This window comes from Carlito syrichta, unplaced genomic scaffold (genome assembly GCF_000164805.1).
Source record: "Carlito syrichta isolate Samal-C Ts95f unplaced genomic scaffold, Tarsius_syrichta-2.0.1 Scaffold305654, whole genome shotgun sequence".
Lineage (NCBI taxonomy): Eukaryota > Metazoa > Chordata > Mammalia > Primates > Tarsiidae > Carlito > Carlito syrichta.
In genome coordinates, this window is record NW_007249750.1 from 378,479 (window position 1) to 391,992 (window position 13,514).

General features: G+C 47.1%; 2 protein-coding genes across 5 annotated transcripts in view; both read right to left on the reverse strand.

Moving 5' to 3' along the window:
* The window catches only part of RPS17 (ribosomal protein S17), a 29,263-nt gene that overhangs the window by 503 nt on the left and 15,246 nt on the right, over window positions 1-13,514 (reverse strand). The window contains exons 1-5 of one of the 3 annotated variants that reach the window (XM_021714468.1): window positions 8,290-8,366; window positions 7,876-8,027; window positions 7,107-7,212; window positions 6,461-6,526; window positions 4,887-4,967 (exon numbers count right to left, since the gene is read on the reverse strand). In XM_021714468.1, coding sequence (XP_021570143.1) covers window positions 4,887-4,967; window positions 6,461-6,526; window positions 7,107-7,212; window positions 7,876-8,027; window positions 8,290-8,292 — 408 coding nt within the window. In that variant the 5' untranslated portion in view covers window positions 8,293-8,366. Of the gene's footprint in view, window positions 1-4,840; window positions 4,968-6,460; window positions 6,527-7,106; window positions 7,213-7,875; window positions 8,028-8,289; window positions 8,404-13,514 lie in introns of those variants that run through there. The other 2 variants (XM_021714467.1, XM_008062091.1) reach the window with 2 other exon arrangements.
* Window positions 10,121-13,514, reverse strand: part of CPEB1 (cytoplasmic polyadenylation element binding protein 1) — a 113,454-nt gene continuing 110,060 nt past the window's right edge. For both annotated transcript variants that reach the window (XM_008062092.2, XM_021714466.1), the window contains exons 11-12: window positions 12,984-13,064; window positions 10,121-11,590 (exon numbers count right to left, since the gene is read on the reverse strand). In XM_008062092.2, the coding sequence (XP_008060283.1) occupies window positions 11,480-11,590; window positions 12,984-13,064 (192 nt within the window). In that variant the 3' untranslated portion in view covers window positions 10,121-11,479. The remainder of the gene's footprint in view (window positions 11,591-12,983; window positions 13,065-13,514) is intronic.

A 13,514-nucleotide genomic window follows, 5' to 3' on the forward strand; every position in this document is an offset into this window, starting at 1 on the left:
CCAACTAAAAAAAAAAAAAAGTTTGAATTCTTATAAAGTATCTTTCCTGACCACAATCGAATGAAGCCAAAAATCAGTAATATAAAAACTGAAAAATGCACAAATATGTGGTAATTAAACAACACATTATTTTATTTTATTTTTATTTTTTTGAGTTGGAGTCTCACTCTGTCACCCAGACTGGAGTGCGCAGTGGCCGCTCCCGGCCACCGAAGCCTCGACCTGCTGGGCTGCGGTGATCCTTCCGCCTCAGTCTTCCGAGTAGCTGGAACTACGGGCGTGCACTACCACGCCCGGCTAATTTTTTTGATTTATTGTAGAGGTGAGATCTCGTCTGCCCAGGCGGGTCTCGAACCCGCGGGCTCAGGCAATTCACTCACCTCAGCCTCCCAAAGGCGCGGGATTACAGGCTGAGCCACCGAGCCCGGCTTATTTTATTTTTATTAGAGACAGGATCTCACTCTGTTGCCAGGCTGGAGTGCAATGGCGAGATTATAGTTCATTGCTGCTTCAAACTCCCGAGCTCAAATGATCATCTAGTCTCAGTGTCCCAAGTAGCTGATACTACAGGTATGCACCATCATGACTTTCTTAAGCCATAAGTCAGAAAAAAAAAATCACAAAAGAAGTAAGAAAATACTTAGAGATGAATAGATGAAAACACAAACTGCCAAAGCTTGTAGGATGAAGTCAAGGCAATACGCAGAGGGAAATTTACAGCTTATAACTGCCCACATTTTTAAAAAAGAAATATCTCAAATCAATAAACTTTATACCTTATGGAACCAGAAAAAGAAGAGCAAATTAAACCAAAAGCTAACAGAAAGAAGGAAATAAAGATTACAGCAGAAATAAATAAAATAGATCATGGAAAAACAATAAAGAGATCAATGAAACCAAGTTTGCTCTTTGAAAAGATCGATTTGACAAACCTTTAGCCAGAATGGCACTAAAACAAGATAGAACATGCAAATAATCAAAATCAGAAATAAAAGCAAGGATATTACTACTGAGCAATTAAAAGTATAACAGAATACTATGAACAATTGTACACCAAAACCTAGATGAAATGAACAAATACATAGAACCATACACATTATGTAAATGAACTAAAACAGATTACCACAGTAATCAAAACTGTGGTACTGGCATAAGGACAGACATACAGGCCAATGGAACAGAACTGAGAGTTTATAAATGAGCCCATACGTATATGGCCAATTGATTTTTGACAAGGGTACCAAGTCCATTCAATGTAGGAGGAGTAGTCTCTTCAATAGATGGTGCTGTGACAGCTGGAGTTCCACAGGCAAAATAATGAAGCCTTGAGTGCTGGGCTCAAACGATCCTCTTGTCTCAGCCTCCTGAATAGCTGGAGCTACAGGTACATGCAATCATACCCGCCTAAGTTTTTATTTTTTGTAGAGATGAGGTCTCACTCTGTCACCCGGGTTGGTCTCGAACTCATGGCCTCCAGCAATCCTCCCACCTCAGCCTCCTAAAGTGCTGGGTTACAGTACTTTAATTGTAAAAGCAATTCTTAGCTCATGGCTCACACACTCACAGGCAGCTGGCCGTAGTTTGTCAAACTCTACAGTAGAAGAAAAAGAGAGAATGAGCATTATTCACATTCCTCACAAGTTCTAATGAGAAAAAGAGGCAACCTCAGGTAAGAGGACAGGAGAGAGGAAGGGAGAAGAACTCCCAAGTGCTGGTTCTTTTAAGTGATCAATAAACAGTCAAACAAGTTTAATTCAGAAAAAGAAAACATAAAAAATGAGTCAGAATAACAGTGGAGTCCTAATTACAGGAGAAAACTATGTACAATTACATACCAATAAAATTGAAAATCTTGTTGACGTGGGAGCAATAAAGGAGAAAATATGAATTTACAGATATGGGAGAAAAGTGTGCTTCAGTAAAAAATGACACAATAGCTGGGCTCGGTGGCTCAGCCTGTAATCCCACTCCTTTAGGAGGCTGAGGTGAGTGGATTGCCTGAGCCCGCGGGTTCGAGACCCGCCTGGGCAACTTGGCAAGACCTCATCTCTACAATAAATCAACAATTAGCTGGGCGTGGTAGCGCATGCCTGTAATTCCGGCTACTCGGAAGGCTGAGGCGGAAGGATCGCCCCAGCAGGCGAGGGTCCGGTAGCCGGGAGCGGCCACTGCACTCCAGTCTGGGTGACTGAGTGAGACGCCAACTCAAAAAAAAAAAAAAAAAATGACACATTGTAAAGAGCAGTAGATACCTGATAGTTTGCAAAAAATTCTTGTATAGAGACATGCAAATAAGATTTCTCAGATAGAGGTTTGTTGACTTCCTCATTGTGGAAGGAAAAAACTAGTTTTGTGTCCATTGAGAAATTCACTTCCACATTTCTTTTTTTTTTTGAGTTGGAGTCTCACTGTTGCCCAAACTGGAGTGCACTGGCCGCTCCCAGCCACCAGCCTCAACCTGCTGGACTCCGGCGATCCTTCTGCCTCAGCCTTCCAAGTAGCTGGAACTAGAGGCGCACGCTATCACGCCTGGCTAATTTTTTTTATTTATTGTAGAGATGAGGTCTCGCCTGCCCAGGCAGGTCTCGAACCCATGGGCTCAGGCAATACACTCACCTCAGCCTCCCAAAGGCACAGGATTACAGGCTGAGCCACCGAGCCTGGCTGCACATTTCTTTACTCCAAATAAATTTGTGTCTTCACCGTTGAACTGATGGTAACATCTTCCAGTTCCCTCTTGAGTTTAAAAAAAAATCTTTAACGTGTTCATTTTATATCTATCCATATGAAAGTTATTTCACTTTTGTTTATTGAAATTAGCCAAGGACAATAGAAGGGGAAACAATTACCTCCAAAAATTTCTGGGAACACGTTCACATCCTCAATGAGCTTTGAATCCCTGATCAGAAAGCAGGAGACAGTCCAATCTATTTTATGTTGACAGGGTTATTCTGACCACAGAATCTGGGAAGACAGCACCTGAAGGCCAAGCTAGCAGGCTCAAACCTGGCTGCAAGTGGAACAGCCTGGGGAGCTCCCTGGGAACACCAGTGCTGCCAGCCCCTCCGGACCATGAAGCACAAATCACAGGCCCTGGGAGCGGTCCTGATTGTCTGGGTTTAATGAGGTCCTCAGGCAGCTTTGAGTGCTACAGTTAGTCATGTTTTACAAATCAAAGAACCATGGTCACCCTTGGAACATGGCTACCAGCTGCTTCAGGCAGCCCCGGGGCAGGGCCAGTCCCTCCTTCTCCTCGTCCCCCCACCTTCCCCACTCTATTCTAAAAGTTACTCAGTGCACAAGGTCTTAAGAGGTGGACAAGTCAGGAAGGTGAAAGTAATGATGGCACTGCCCCCCAGTGGAGGAGCTTGGCAAGCACCTTATCAAACTGCTGGGCTCCGGTGATCCTTCACAGCCTTCCAAGTAGATGGAACTATAGGTGCACGCTACCACACCCGGCTAGTTTGATTTATTGTAGACAGGGTCTCGCCAAGTTGCCCAGGCTGGTCTCGAATCCACAGGCTCAGGCAATCCACTCACCTTGGCCTCTCAAAGTACTAGGATTACAGGCTAAGCCACTAAACCCAGCCTGGTCATTTTCTTAATCCAGCTCTAATTTCTCCCACTTACACACAGCCCAATCCTTCCCTCACCACTGCTAGACTCCAAAGAGCTCAGGAGGGGATAGGCTTCTTTAAGCAGAAGGCATACAGTGGCCTGACCCCACACACAAAAGTATAAACAAAAGTTCACTGTGCATAAATGAGGACAAAAGCTCTTCCTTACAGAAGAATGCTAATACATATAAAAGGAATGACTGAGCTAGAATATCAATAGGTGCTTAAGCTAGCAGGTGAAAAATGTGAACAGAATATTTAGCTCCAAAATATTTCTTCATAATTTAGTAATTACAAAGTGCAACTTGACAGATGCACTTTAATCTAAGGGCTCAAAGTAAACATCATCCAAAATAACAAATTCTGTGCCTCTCGACATAATGCACCAAGAACACAGCAACTCCCTTTGGTTTTCCTGAAGAAGCTAGATTTCTAACCACAAGGAAACAAGCCCAAACAGAACTTTCTACAAAATAATCGGCCAATACTTTTTAAATCTTGTGGCAAAAGAAAGGTTAAAGGGACATGGAAACTAGTTATGGTAATGCTGGACTAGGAAAAAACCACCAGCTGATAAAGGACATCACTGGGATAACTAGCAAATTTTGACTAGGTATTGTAGATTAGATGGTGTCAGATTCACCTCATTTTGATCATTGTAGTTATATAAATAAAATGTTCTTTTAGAAAATAGACATTGAGCTGGGAATGGTGGCTCATGCCAGCACTTTGAGAGGTAGAGGTGAGAGGATTTCCTGAGCCTAAGGGTTTGAGACTAGCCTGGGCAATTTGGTGAGACCACACATCTACAATAAATAAAATTAGCTGTGAGTGGTAGCCTGCACCTGTGGTTCCAGCTGCTTGTAAGGCTGAGGCAGGATTGCCTGAGCCCAGCAGGTCGAGGCTGTGGTGGCCATGAGCATTGCCACTGCACTCCAGTCTGGGAGACAGTGAAACTCCACTCAAATAAGTTTTTCACAAGCAAAAATGGCTTTCCAGGCTCACATTCAGACCACTCCTCAGGCTTTCTCCAACTGAAGTGTGGGGGACACTGCCCAGCGCTCATCTCAGTGTTGGGGAATCCGACTGACTGGGCAAGGCCCTTGCTCCTTCATGGAACTCACTCCGCACGGACCAGGTGAGGCAGCTCCAGCTCGAGTCCCCTTAAGAGAACTCCTGCCCTCAGCTCCACCCACACCCAAAGACACAGATGGCAGGCAAGATTGTTGTCCCAGGTTTATTGAAAATATTACGGCATCACAGAAAGACTCAAACAGCTCCTCGTGGTGTTTTGAAGTTCATCCCAACTGTCGGCTGAGTGACCTGCAGGTTGGACAGACTGCCAAAGTCCTGGAACAACAAAATGGATTCCGTGTGAGCACATCAGTAAGATCTGTGGTCAGAGCTCCTGCACTGCTGCCAGGCTGGGTGGACCAGCAGTAGCAGGCCTCCTCCCTGTCCCTGAAGCCACAGCAGTCTCAAGGGGGTCTCACTGAGATCTGAAGGACCCCTCCCTCTAACAGGGGCTCACATGTCAGTGCCTCCCACTTTCCTGGAGTGATCTTTCTTCCACACACCTGACCACATGGCATCCTTACCTATATTTGTCTGTGACTTTTACCCAACCAGTCATGCCACTTTTCTCCTTGATTTTCACAACCCCTTCACAACACACTAAAAAAAGAGCTTCTCAATTCTGGTACTCTTGATAGCTTGGGCTAGATATTCTTTGTTAGAGGGAGCTGTCTTGTGCATTGCAGAAAGACTGGCAGCACCCCTGGCCTCTACTCATTAGATGTCCCCTAGCCATGACAACCAAAAATGTGTCTAGGCACTGCCAAATATCCCCCTCTAAGGCAAAAATCTGTCCCTGCGAATATACAGCTCAACTTCCCTTTCAGAATATAAACTGAGTTTAGAGTAATCACTAATCCAGTTTGTTAAGTGCCCAAGCACACCGGGCACCAAGCAGTCTGCCCTAAGTGAGCTTAGGCTAGTCGATGGAGGAAAAGCCCCAAGTCTATCTGGAACTTAATGTGCTTTTTGATCCTCAGAAACCCATTTTACACTTCAATGTTTTTCTGAGTGAAAAGTACATTTTGTTCTTTGAATGTTATGAACATTAGTAGCCACAGAAATGGAAAAATGAAGCTGCTCAAAATCATCAGCAGTGCGATGGACTTCAAAGCCCATGCTTTCACCAAACCATATAAAAGGACTTAGACCAAATAGCGGCCCACACCAATAATCCCAGCATGATGAGAAGCCAAAATGCTTCTCAAGGTGGGGAGATCCCTTGGGCTCAGGAGACTGAGCCTACAGCCTGGTTAAGAGAGACAATGACTCAGAAAAGACAAAGATAAGCCACCAAAGAGAAACATCAAACACACTGGAGATGCTTGTGGACAAAGTAGTGCATGGTACGTATTCGGAAACTGCACATTTCTCAGCGGTTAGCACAGAGACAAAACAAAAGGAATGAACGTCTGAGGGAAACCAGGCAGAATGAAAAGAAAATAGGCCCCAAACAAAGGAGGCCATGTGAGCCAACACACAAGAAACCAAGAGAGAGAGGGTGTCCTGGAAGCCACAGAAGCAGCAGCAACTAGATTCGAGAATTATGACCTTGTTCCAAGCAAACTCAATGCACACAACTTTCAATAGCCAGCTACACCCACTTTGAAAACAGCTAGTTTAGTAATGGTTAGACACCTAGATGGGATTCCCAACTCTGCCACTTACTAGTTGTGTAAACCTGGTGTTAAGATGTTATTAGCAGATAATGAAAAACTGATGGTTCTTGACCAGGGAAGGAATACTTTAAAAATCCAGCAAACACTTACCAAAAGCTTCAGCATTTCCTTAGTGTCAGGATCTACTTCAATGATCTCCTGATCCAGGGCTGAGACCTAGAAAGAAGAGATAGGCCCAAAATATGAACCAATGAGGTTCTCTTTACTTCTCCTGCTTCTCTCCCCAGATTCTTAAATAAGCAGACCAAAAAAATTAAAAAAAACAAAAAAGAATGAGGGGGTGGGGCGAGGACAGCATCTTACACTCACAAGGTGAGCAGTCTGTTACAGTATGCAGGCCCCAGTGACCCGTTTGTCTGGTTTTACCTTCTTCCTATCCATGATTCAAAACCTTAAGAGGGTTTACACCTCAGCAATATTATGTAAGTATTGTAGCATTCCAGTCATTAGTAACAGAACTTTTACACAGTAGCAAATATCAACCCAGGAGACATGAGAGCAGTCATCAAACAAGCATCATCAAGCGCTCTGCTGTGGAAGATGGAATGGACCTAACTGGCCTCAACCGAGCAGAATGGAGACTGGCAAACAGGTAGGGAATTACGGGCAGCTACAGCTGGCTAAGGGTGCGTGGATAAAAAGCCTCCTCAGACCCAGCTGAGGTCCCCTTGGAAGCCAGAACAGGGCTCTCAGGAACCCGCAGCGGCATTACTTGGAGACAAGCCAGGAAGCTTACCTCTGGAACGTAATTGTCCCTCCTTTCTCTCTCCTCCTCCTGCAACTTGATGGAGATGCCTCTCACCGGGCCCCTCTGGATCCGCTTCATCAGATGCGTGACATAGCTACAAGCACACATGCCCCCGAAACAGTGAGAACACACCAACTCCCGCCGGTACCCCGGACAGGAGAGATGCCCGTTTCGGTTCTCCTGCACAGTGGAGGAGGGGTCTGCCATCCTGAGGTCGCCTACGCAGAGATCCGCCTACCCGAGCTCCCCTTGGCTCCGCTTACTCTATTCAACTCTCCTTCAAGCTTATCAAACAACCTTCCCCCCCAAAGCTTGTAGGACCCCTCGTACCCTTCATTTTCCTTCCTCCAGGTTCAAGTTCACAAAACATAACAGTACGTTGGCCTTTACCATACGCCAATCTTCCAAGATACATGACCAGGGGTTTTTTTTTTTGGCATCACGAGAAAGGCTTATTAAAGGGACACCGAAAGGCGCCAAGGCTTCAAAGTTAGGAGATCTGACGGCGGCTACCCCTCCCGACTAGTGTCGCCGCCAGTCGTTAACGCGAACATCAGCTCACCCCAACAAGAAGTCCCGCAGGCACGCGCAAGACCTCAGCTCTTCTCCGGAGCGTCAAGGAGACTCGCGCGGACACTGCCACCACGGCAGAGTCTCTTCCCGAGTCGGAGGACTGCAGAGCCCAACCACCCGCCCGCGGGGCCACGGCTTCCCGGCCTCCGCCGGGCCCTGGAGGCCGAGCGCAGCCTCAACTCACCCGGCTATCTTGTTGCGGAGCTTCTTGCTGGGAATAATGGCGATCTCCTCGCACACGCGCTTGTTCGTGTGGAAGTCGTTGCCCAGGCGCGTGTAGTACTTCTCAATGATGACCCGGGCCGCCTTCTTCACGGTTTTGGTTCGAACGCGGCCCTGCGGGTGCAAGGACGAAATCACTCACGAGCCAGCGAAGCTCCCGGGAAGAGCGCGGGGCCAAGTGCCCCAAGGAGAGAGGGCCGCGCTAGGCAGTGCTGGGCGCGGGGTTCAACGAGAAAGCCGCCGGCCCGCAGCGCTCCAGCCTGGCAGGGCTCCCAGCCTGCTCGGCCCAGAGCCTCCTCTTGCGGGCTGGAAGCTGCGGGAATCAGCAGATGGAGGACGATTGAGCTGAAGAGCGGCCCAAGGCCAAAACACCTACCATGTTGGCGGGTCCTTGGTAAAAGAGAAAACAGGAAGCACAAGAGAAGCCTATAAAGCGCTGGCCAGAAAGCCGCTTCCGCCTAAGCCAAGGGTGTGCTCTAAAGCCCACAGCGGCCCCTAGCGGAGCGGCGCGTAAGTGGAAGAATGTCTGGCCCCGCCCCCCGACGGGTGGGGTTCCTCCGTTTCTTCCGCTCCCACTTTTGGTCATCTTGGCCTAGCTTCTGTCTCCCCTCTATTGGTAACCGGATCGTCCGTTTAATGTGCTCTAGTCTAGTAGGGAAGCATCTCTTCCACACACGACTGGGAGAGGAGTCCTTGGGAAGACGAAGGAAGGCTACCCGGGGCCATTTTCCATGTTTCTCACTTTTCAGCAAGTAGGGGATGGCGCCCGCCTAGCCCAAGGGTCAGACTTGTCACCTCTAACTTGGCGGAAACTCGGGTGCGCCTGGGAGAGGCACATTTCTTCTGGGTTCAAACGTTTCCTTATCAGAGGGGCTTTCTCTCCAACGTATAGACATAGCTTCCTCACTATTCCTTGAAAGCTGCTCTTAAAAGTTCCTAACACGTGCCACGGGACTTGACTTAATTCTCTCAACTAGGAGTGAGTCCCACGACAGGATCATTTTGCTTAGCTATTCCCCAGTGCTTGAACGGTGCCTAGAGTGCATAGCAAGCTCTCAAATACTAAAATGAATAATGAAGGTTCCATTTCTGCAGAGCTCATGAAGCACCTCCTCCAGCCACCATCTTCAGCCTGTTCCCGCCATACCGGTCCTCAAACCAGGGCCTTCTGAAGTCACTAGGGCAGATTGCTCCCCATGGGCCTCATCAGCCTAGAGAGCGTCCTGCCTCCTTCCTCCAACTCCCCTCTCTGGGCTGAAGGCAGTCCTGAGTCCCCATCTGACCTAAGGAAAGGTTGGGCTGGCCCGCTTGGAGGAGTTGAGCAACTGACTCTTTCTGGGGACAGAAGCCCTCACCCTGAAAATGGCACCTGAACAAGGAATGGGAAGGGGGAGGGGGAGAGGGGAGGGAATAGATGCCTCGCTCTATGGAACAGGAGAACTCAAAAGGAGACCAAAGAAGTGGGGTCATAATCACCTGAGAGAGTTGCAGGAACAAGCTTTCAATCAAGCTGCTGCCTAAGTGAAAGTTCAGGCCTCTCATCTGAGGGTATTCCCTGACCCTGCCCAATAGTGAGCTTGCACCTCATAGAAGAGCTGCTTCAATATACAGGGTGCCCTGCACCTCAGACTAAATTGGAGCCTCCCAAATCAGCTCAATGACTGGGCACAGGCCCACTCTACTGAAAATAATCAGCAGCAGACCCTGTCACAAATCTGGGAGCCTGAGAAAATCCAGGTGATGAGGCTCTTGGAAGAACAGCAAAAAGCAAATAACTCGCTCTCAGATAGAAAATGGGTCAACAAAGGTGAGTACAAGAGGATGAGAAGCCTCCCAAGAAACAGGCGTATACCTGCAGAAGCTGAGAACAAATGGCTCCTGCTGACACCCAAGCACCTGCACCTCCAGCTCCAAGCTGGGTCTGAAGGCTGTGAGGAGCCCAGAGAAGCTAAAAATAGGAGGACTTTTCATTCTTGGGCTAGAAGCACCCACCCACTGAGGAGGCATCTCCAAAGTACATTTGACCGTGGAATTAACCAAGACGCACTCTCAGAGAGGGCCAGTCTCCCACATGGTCCCACGATTATTCCGGGCTGGAATCCCTTTCCTATCACAGGATATCCAAGGAAACGAGCTGTTACTCTGGAAACCTGTTGCCCCATTGCTCCCCTTGTTCCCAGATCTCAGACACAGAGACAAAATCAGAACTCTGCTGCAACGTGTTTATTATGTGCCCAAAAAACTACACCACAGCTTACTCCACACATCTGTAGAGAGTGCAGTCTTGCCTGCATATACTACAATGAGGTAGAGACTTCACACACAGCTTCACAAAACCCACAGAGTAGCTGGGATATGCAACAATGCAACGTCAGCTCAGCAGGAGGGGGGGGTTATGACACTGGTTCTTTGGCACACAGCTTCCCTAAGAGGGGCAAGTAGTTTTTCTTTAAAAAAAAAAAAAAAAGGAAAGAAAGAAAAAAGTCAAGTTTTCAAATTTCAGTAGCATTTCAGTCAACTGCAACTGTTGTTTTATACATTCTTCAAATGAAAGATATAAGGGAAGGGTACTTGCTCCCTCTAAGAGAAAGGGCTCCTGTGAGCCTTCATCTGCCCCCATCAAAAAGCAGCCCTTTTTAGCTCAGTTACAAAAGAAAAAGTCCTGTGACTTTGTGATTAAAAACTTCTATCAACCCCCCCCACATAAGTGCAACTTAAGAAGGTGCAATAAACCATTTAAAACTATATACAGCAGCCGCTCAAACACCGTTTATCCGGTCCAGTTTCAAATAAAACAAAAATTTTTTTTTCTTGGTTGCAAATACCTTGATTTGCAACTGTGAGAAACAGTGACCAGCAGTCCCCCAGACACAAATTTGCTATAATGTTAAAAGCTGCCAGGAAAGAAAAAAATCTCTTGTTCCAAACGACTTAAAAATTGTTTTAAGGAGTGTAAAAAGGAACCGGTAAAAACCCTCGAGCGTAAAATATGAAATATGATTTTGGTTTAAATGAAGAGCAAAGTCTCCTTGTTGTTTACAGTAAAAAACACCAGCTGAACACTCAGTTTATGCCGTTCAGGTGGGGGTTAAATAAATGGAAAGGCACTGTATGGCAACTGCAAGAATGAAACCAACGAGACCTGCGCGTCATCACCATCAGTATTGCAAGGAATGTAAAAAAGCGCTTTTAATAAATAAACCTAGATGTAGGCATCCGTGTCAATACCTTTCTGGACACGTAGTTTGTTTTTTTGTTTTGTTTTGTTTGTTTTTGCTTTTCATCGGCAAAATGAGGAACCAAAATCTGGGAAAACTACAGAGCCGCTTAGAGGGTGAGCCAGAAGGTCCTTGCCCTGGCACACCCCCTGAAAACAAAACCTGACAAAACTCATTGTGCATTAATTAGTGCAGAAACAAAGACAGATTCAGCAAGTGCAAAGGTGACTACAATTTTCCCTTGTCCTCGGGAAGCCAGTTCCCTGGGCGCCAGTGGCAGGGTGGTGCAGGCTGCTGCCTGACCTGCCAGCTCTGGGCGCCACAGGCCACTGGGCAAGACCAGCTCCTCTAGCTGGAGTCTCGGTTCTTCTGGTTCCGCATCAGGGGGCTGTGGTGGCGCAGGCCCTCCATGCTGTGCCGCCAGTGCCAGCAGCTCCGGCAGAAGTACTTGAAGCAGACCTGGGTCGGGGAAACAGAAAGAGGATGTCAAGCCTTGTGTGAGCACCAGCCAGGGAGCTGCTGCATCACCTGCTTGAAGAGGGGGTGGGAGACTCTGATAGCCTCTGTGGGGTTAGAAGAGATGGTCCCTGGAAGCCTGCTCACCCCAATGTAGAAGCCTGACTAACCACTCAAATGCGTTGTCTGTGTTTCTGTGGGTCGCCTTAAACACGTCTGGCTTCTAGTGTATACAGTGCCAGCTTCCTCTACACCTCCTACCACCACAGCTGCTCTCCTAGCCCCTTGCCTTTCTTACCTCTTACAGAGTAGTTATATCACATGGCAGCTGTGAGAGAACCTTTAAAGACACTGACTACAGATGTTAATGCTGGCAACATGACTTCCTCTTCCCATTAAGTAGAGGTGGCTGAGTAAGCACCTCTGGGTCCCACCTCTTGCCAGGCTGTGTCATCACAGGCAAGCCACTAACATCCGAGCAATTATCTGAAGATAGAGCTTACTTGTGAAAGACACTATCCACAAACACCTGCTAGAAGAGGCTGATCAGAGATACACTTGGTTCTTGGGCTTTACCTAACAATTCAAACTCACTTCAAACTTTCTCTTGAGAGCCTTAGTTTAATTACCAGCTACAGATTCCAAACCTGAGCAATAACATTACCATAGAAATAAAAAAAGCATCCACTAAGCATGGACTGCTAGTGTCATAAGAGGCCCCAAACTTCCCCTAACACTTGTCAAAGTGTGATGCAGACTAGCAACACTGGCACCAATTGGACACTTGTTAGAAACGCAGAATCTCAGGCTCCACCCTGAACCCACTGAATGAGAATCTGCAGTTAAACAAGATCATCAGGTGAGCTGTATGTACATTAGAGTCTGAGAAGTACTGCCTAGCACATCCAGATCTATGTTCTACCTGCTAGAAACATTCAAAAAAATAAAAGCTGCCACGTTGCTTTCTGCCTAATTCTGACACCTGTGGGTACAGCCCAGGTGCAAGTACCAAAGCAGTTCAGAGGTAAAGAAGGGACTCTGAGTAAAAAGAAATTAGTCTAGAAGACCTCAGGGTTAAAGCAGCAATACTTGGCTCATAGGTTCTGCTGACCACATCCATGAAGATGTCTATCATCTACAAAAACTCCACACGTCATAGCAACATCTCAGGCAAGGAGAAAGCCAAAATATCAAGACAATTCAACAGGGTTCTGAGTCAAGCTCTCTACAGTGCATCCCTAGTCTGACCCTCAGCAAGCATTACAGCTGCCTCCTCTATGCTCTCAGACAACATAAGGTATCTCAGAGCTCCAACATTCAATGTCATGAACTTGGTATAACTATTTTTAAATGAGGGCAGGGACTTCACAGACATCTTATTGCCTAGGAGACTCACCTGATCTCGACAGAAGAAAGGACCAGGCTGAGAACTGCAGATATGACACAGAGAATCTTCCAGGTAGGGGTCAATCTGTACCTGCACAAAAGCAAAATAGGAGGATGAAGTGCCTCTGTTCATCAGGAAATCAGTTGGGCTGGAAGAGAAGGGAACATTTTTGGGCCACCCATAGGAATGCAGGATGTCTGTCTGTTTTAAAGGAGGCCTTGAGAGCATTATGGGCAGAGTTCAGAAAGGAGTCCTGGAGGATACGCTCCATGCAGAGCCAGGCTGGCTGCCTCCAAGACAGGCAATCACATGCCTTACTGCCTGGTCTTCTCAGAGAACTATTCCTCAGCTCTGTATCACTTAACAAAAAGCAAGTGTTCAAAGACTTCAGGAAAGGCTGGATAATAGCAGGTCAGGCTGTTAACAATGCCAGACAAATACCATAGTGAGAAAAGGCACTGAGGAGGCTCAACAGTCCCAGCTCCCCTCCTCCTAAGCCTACAAAGACCAGGCCCAGTCCCAAATCCTAACCTTGTGTGT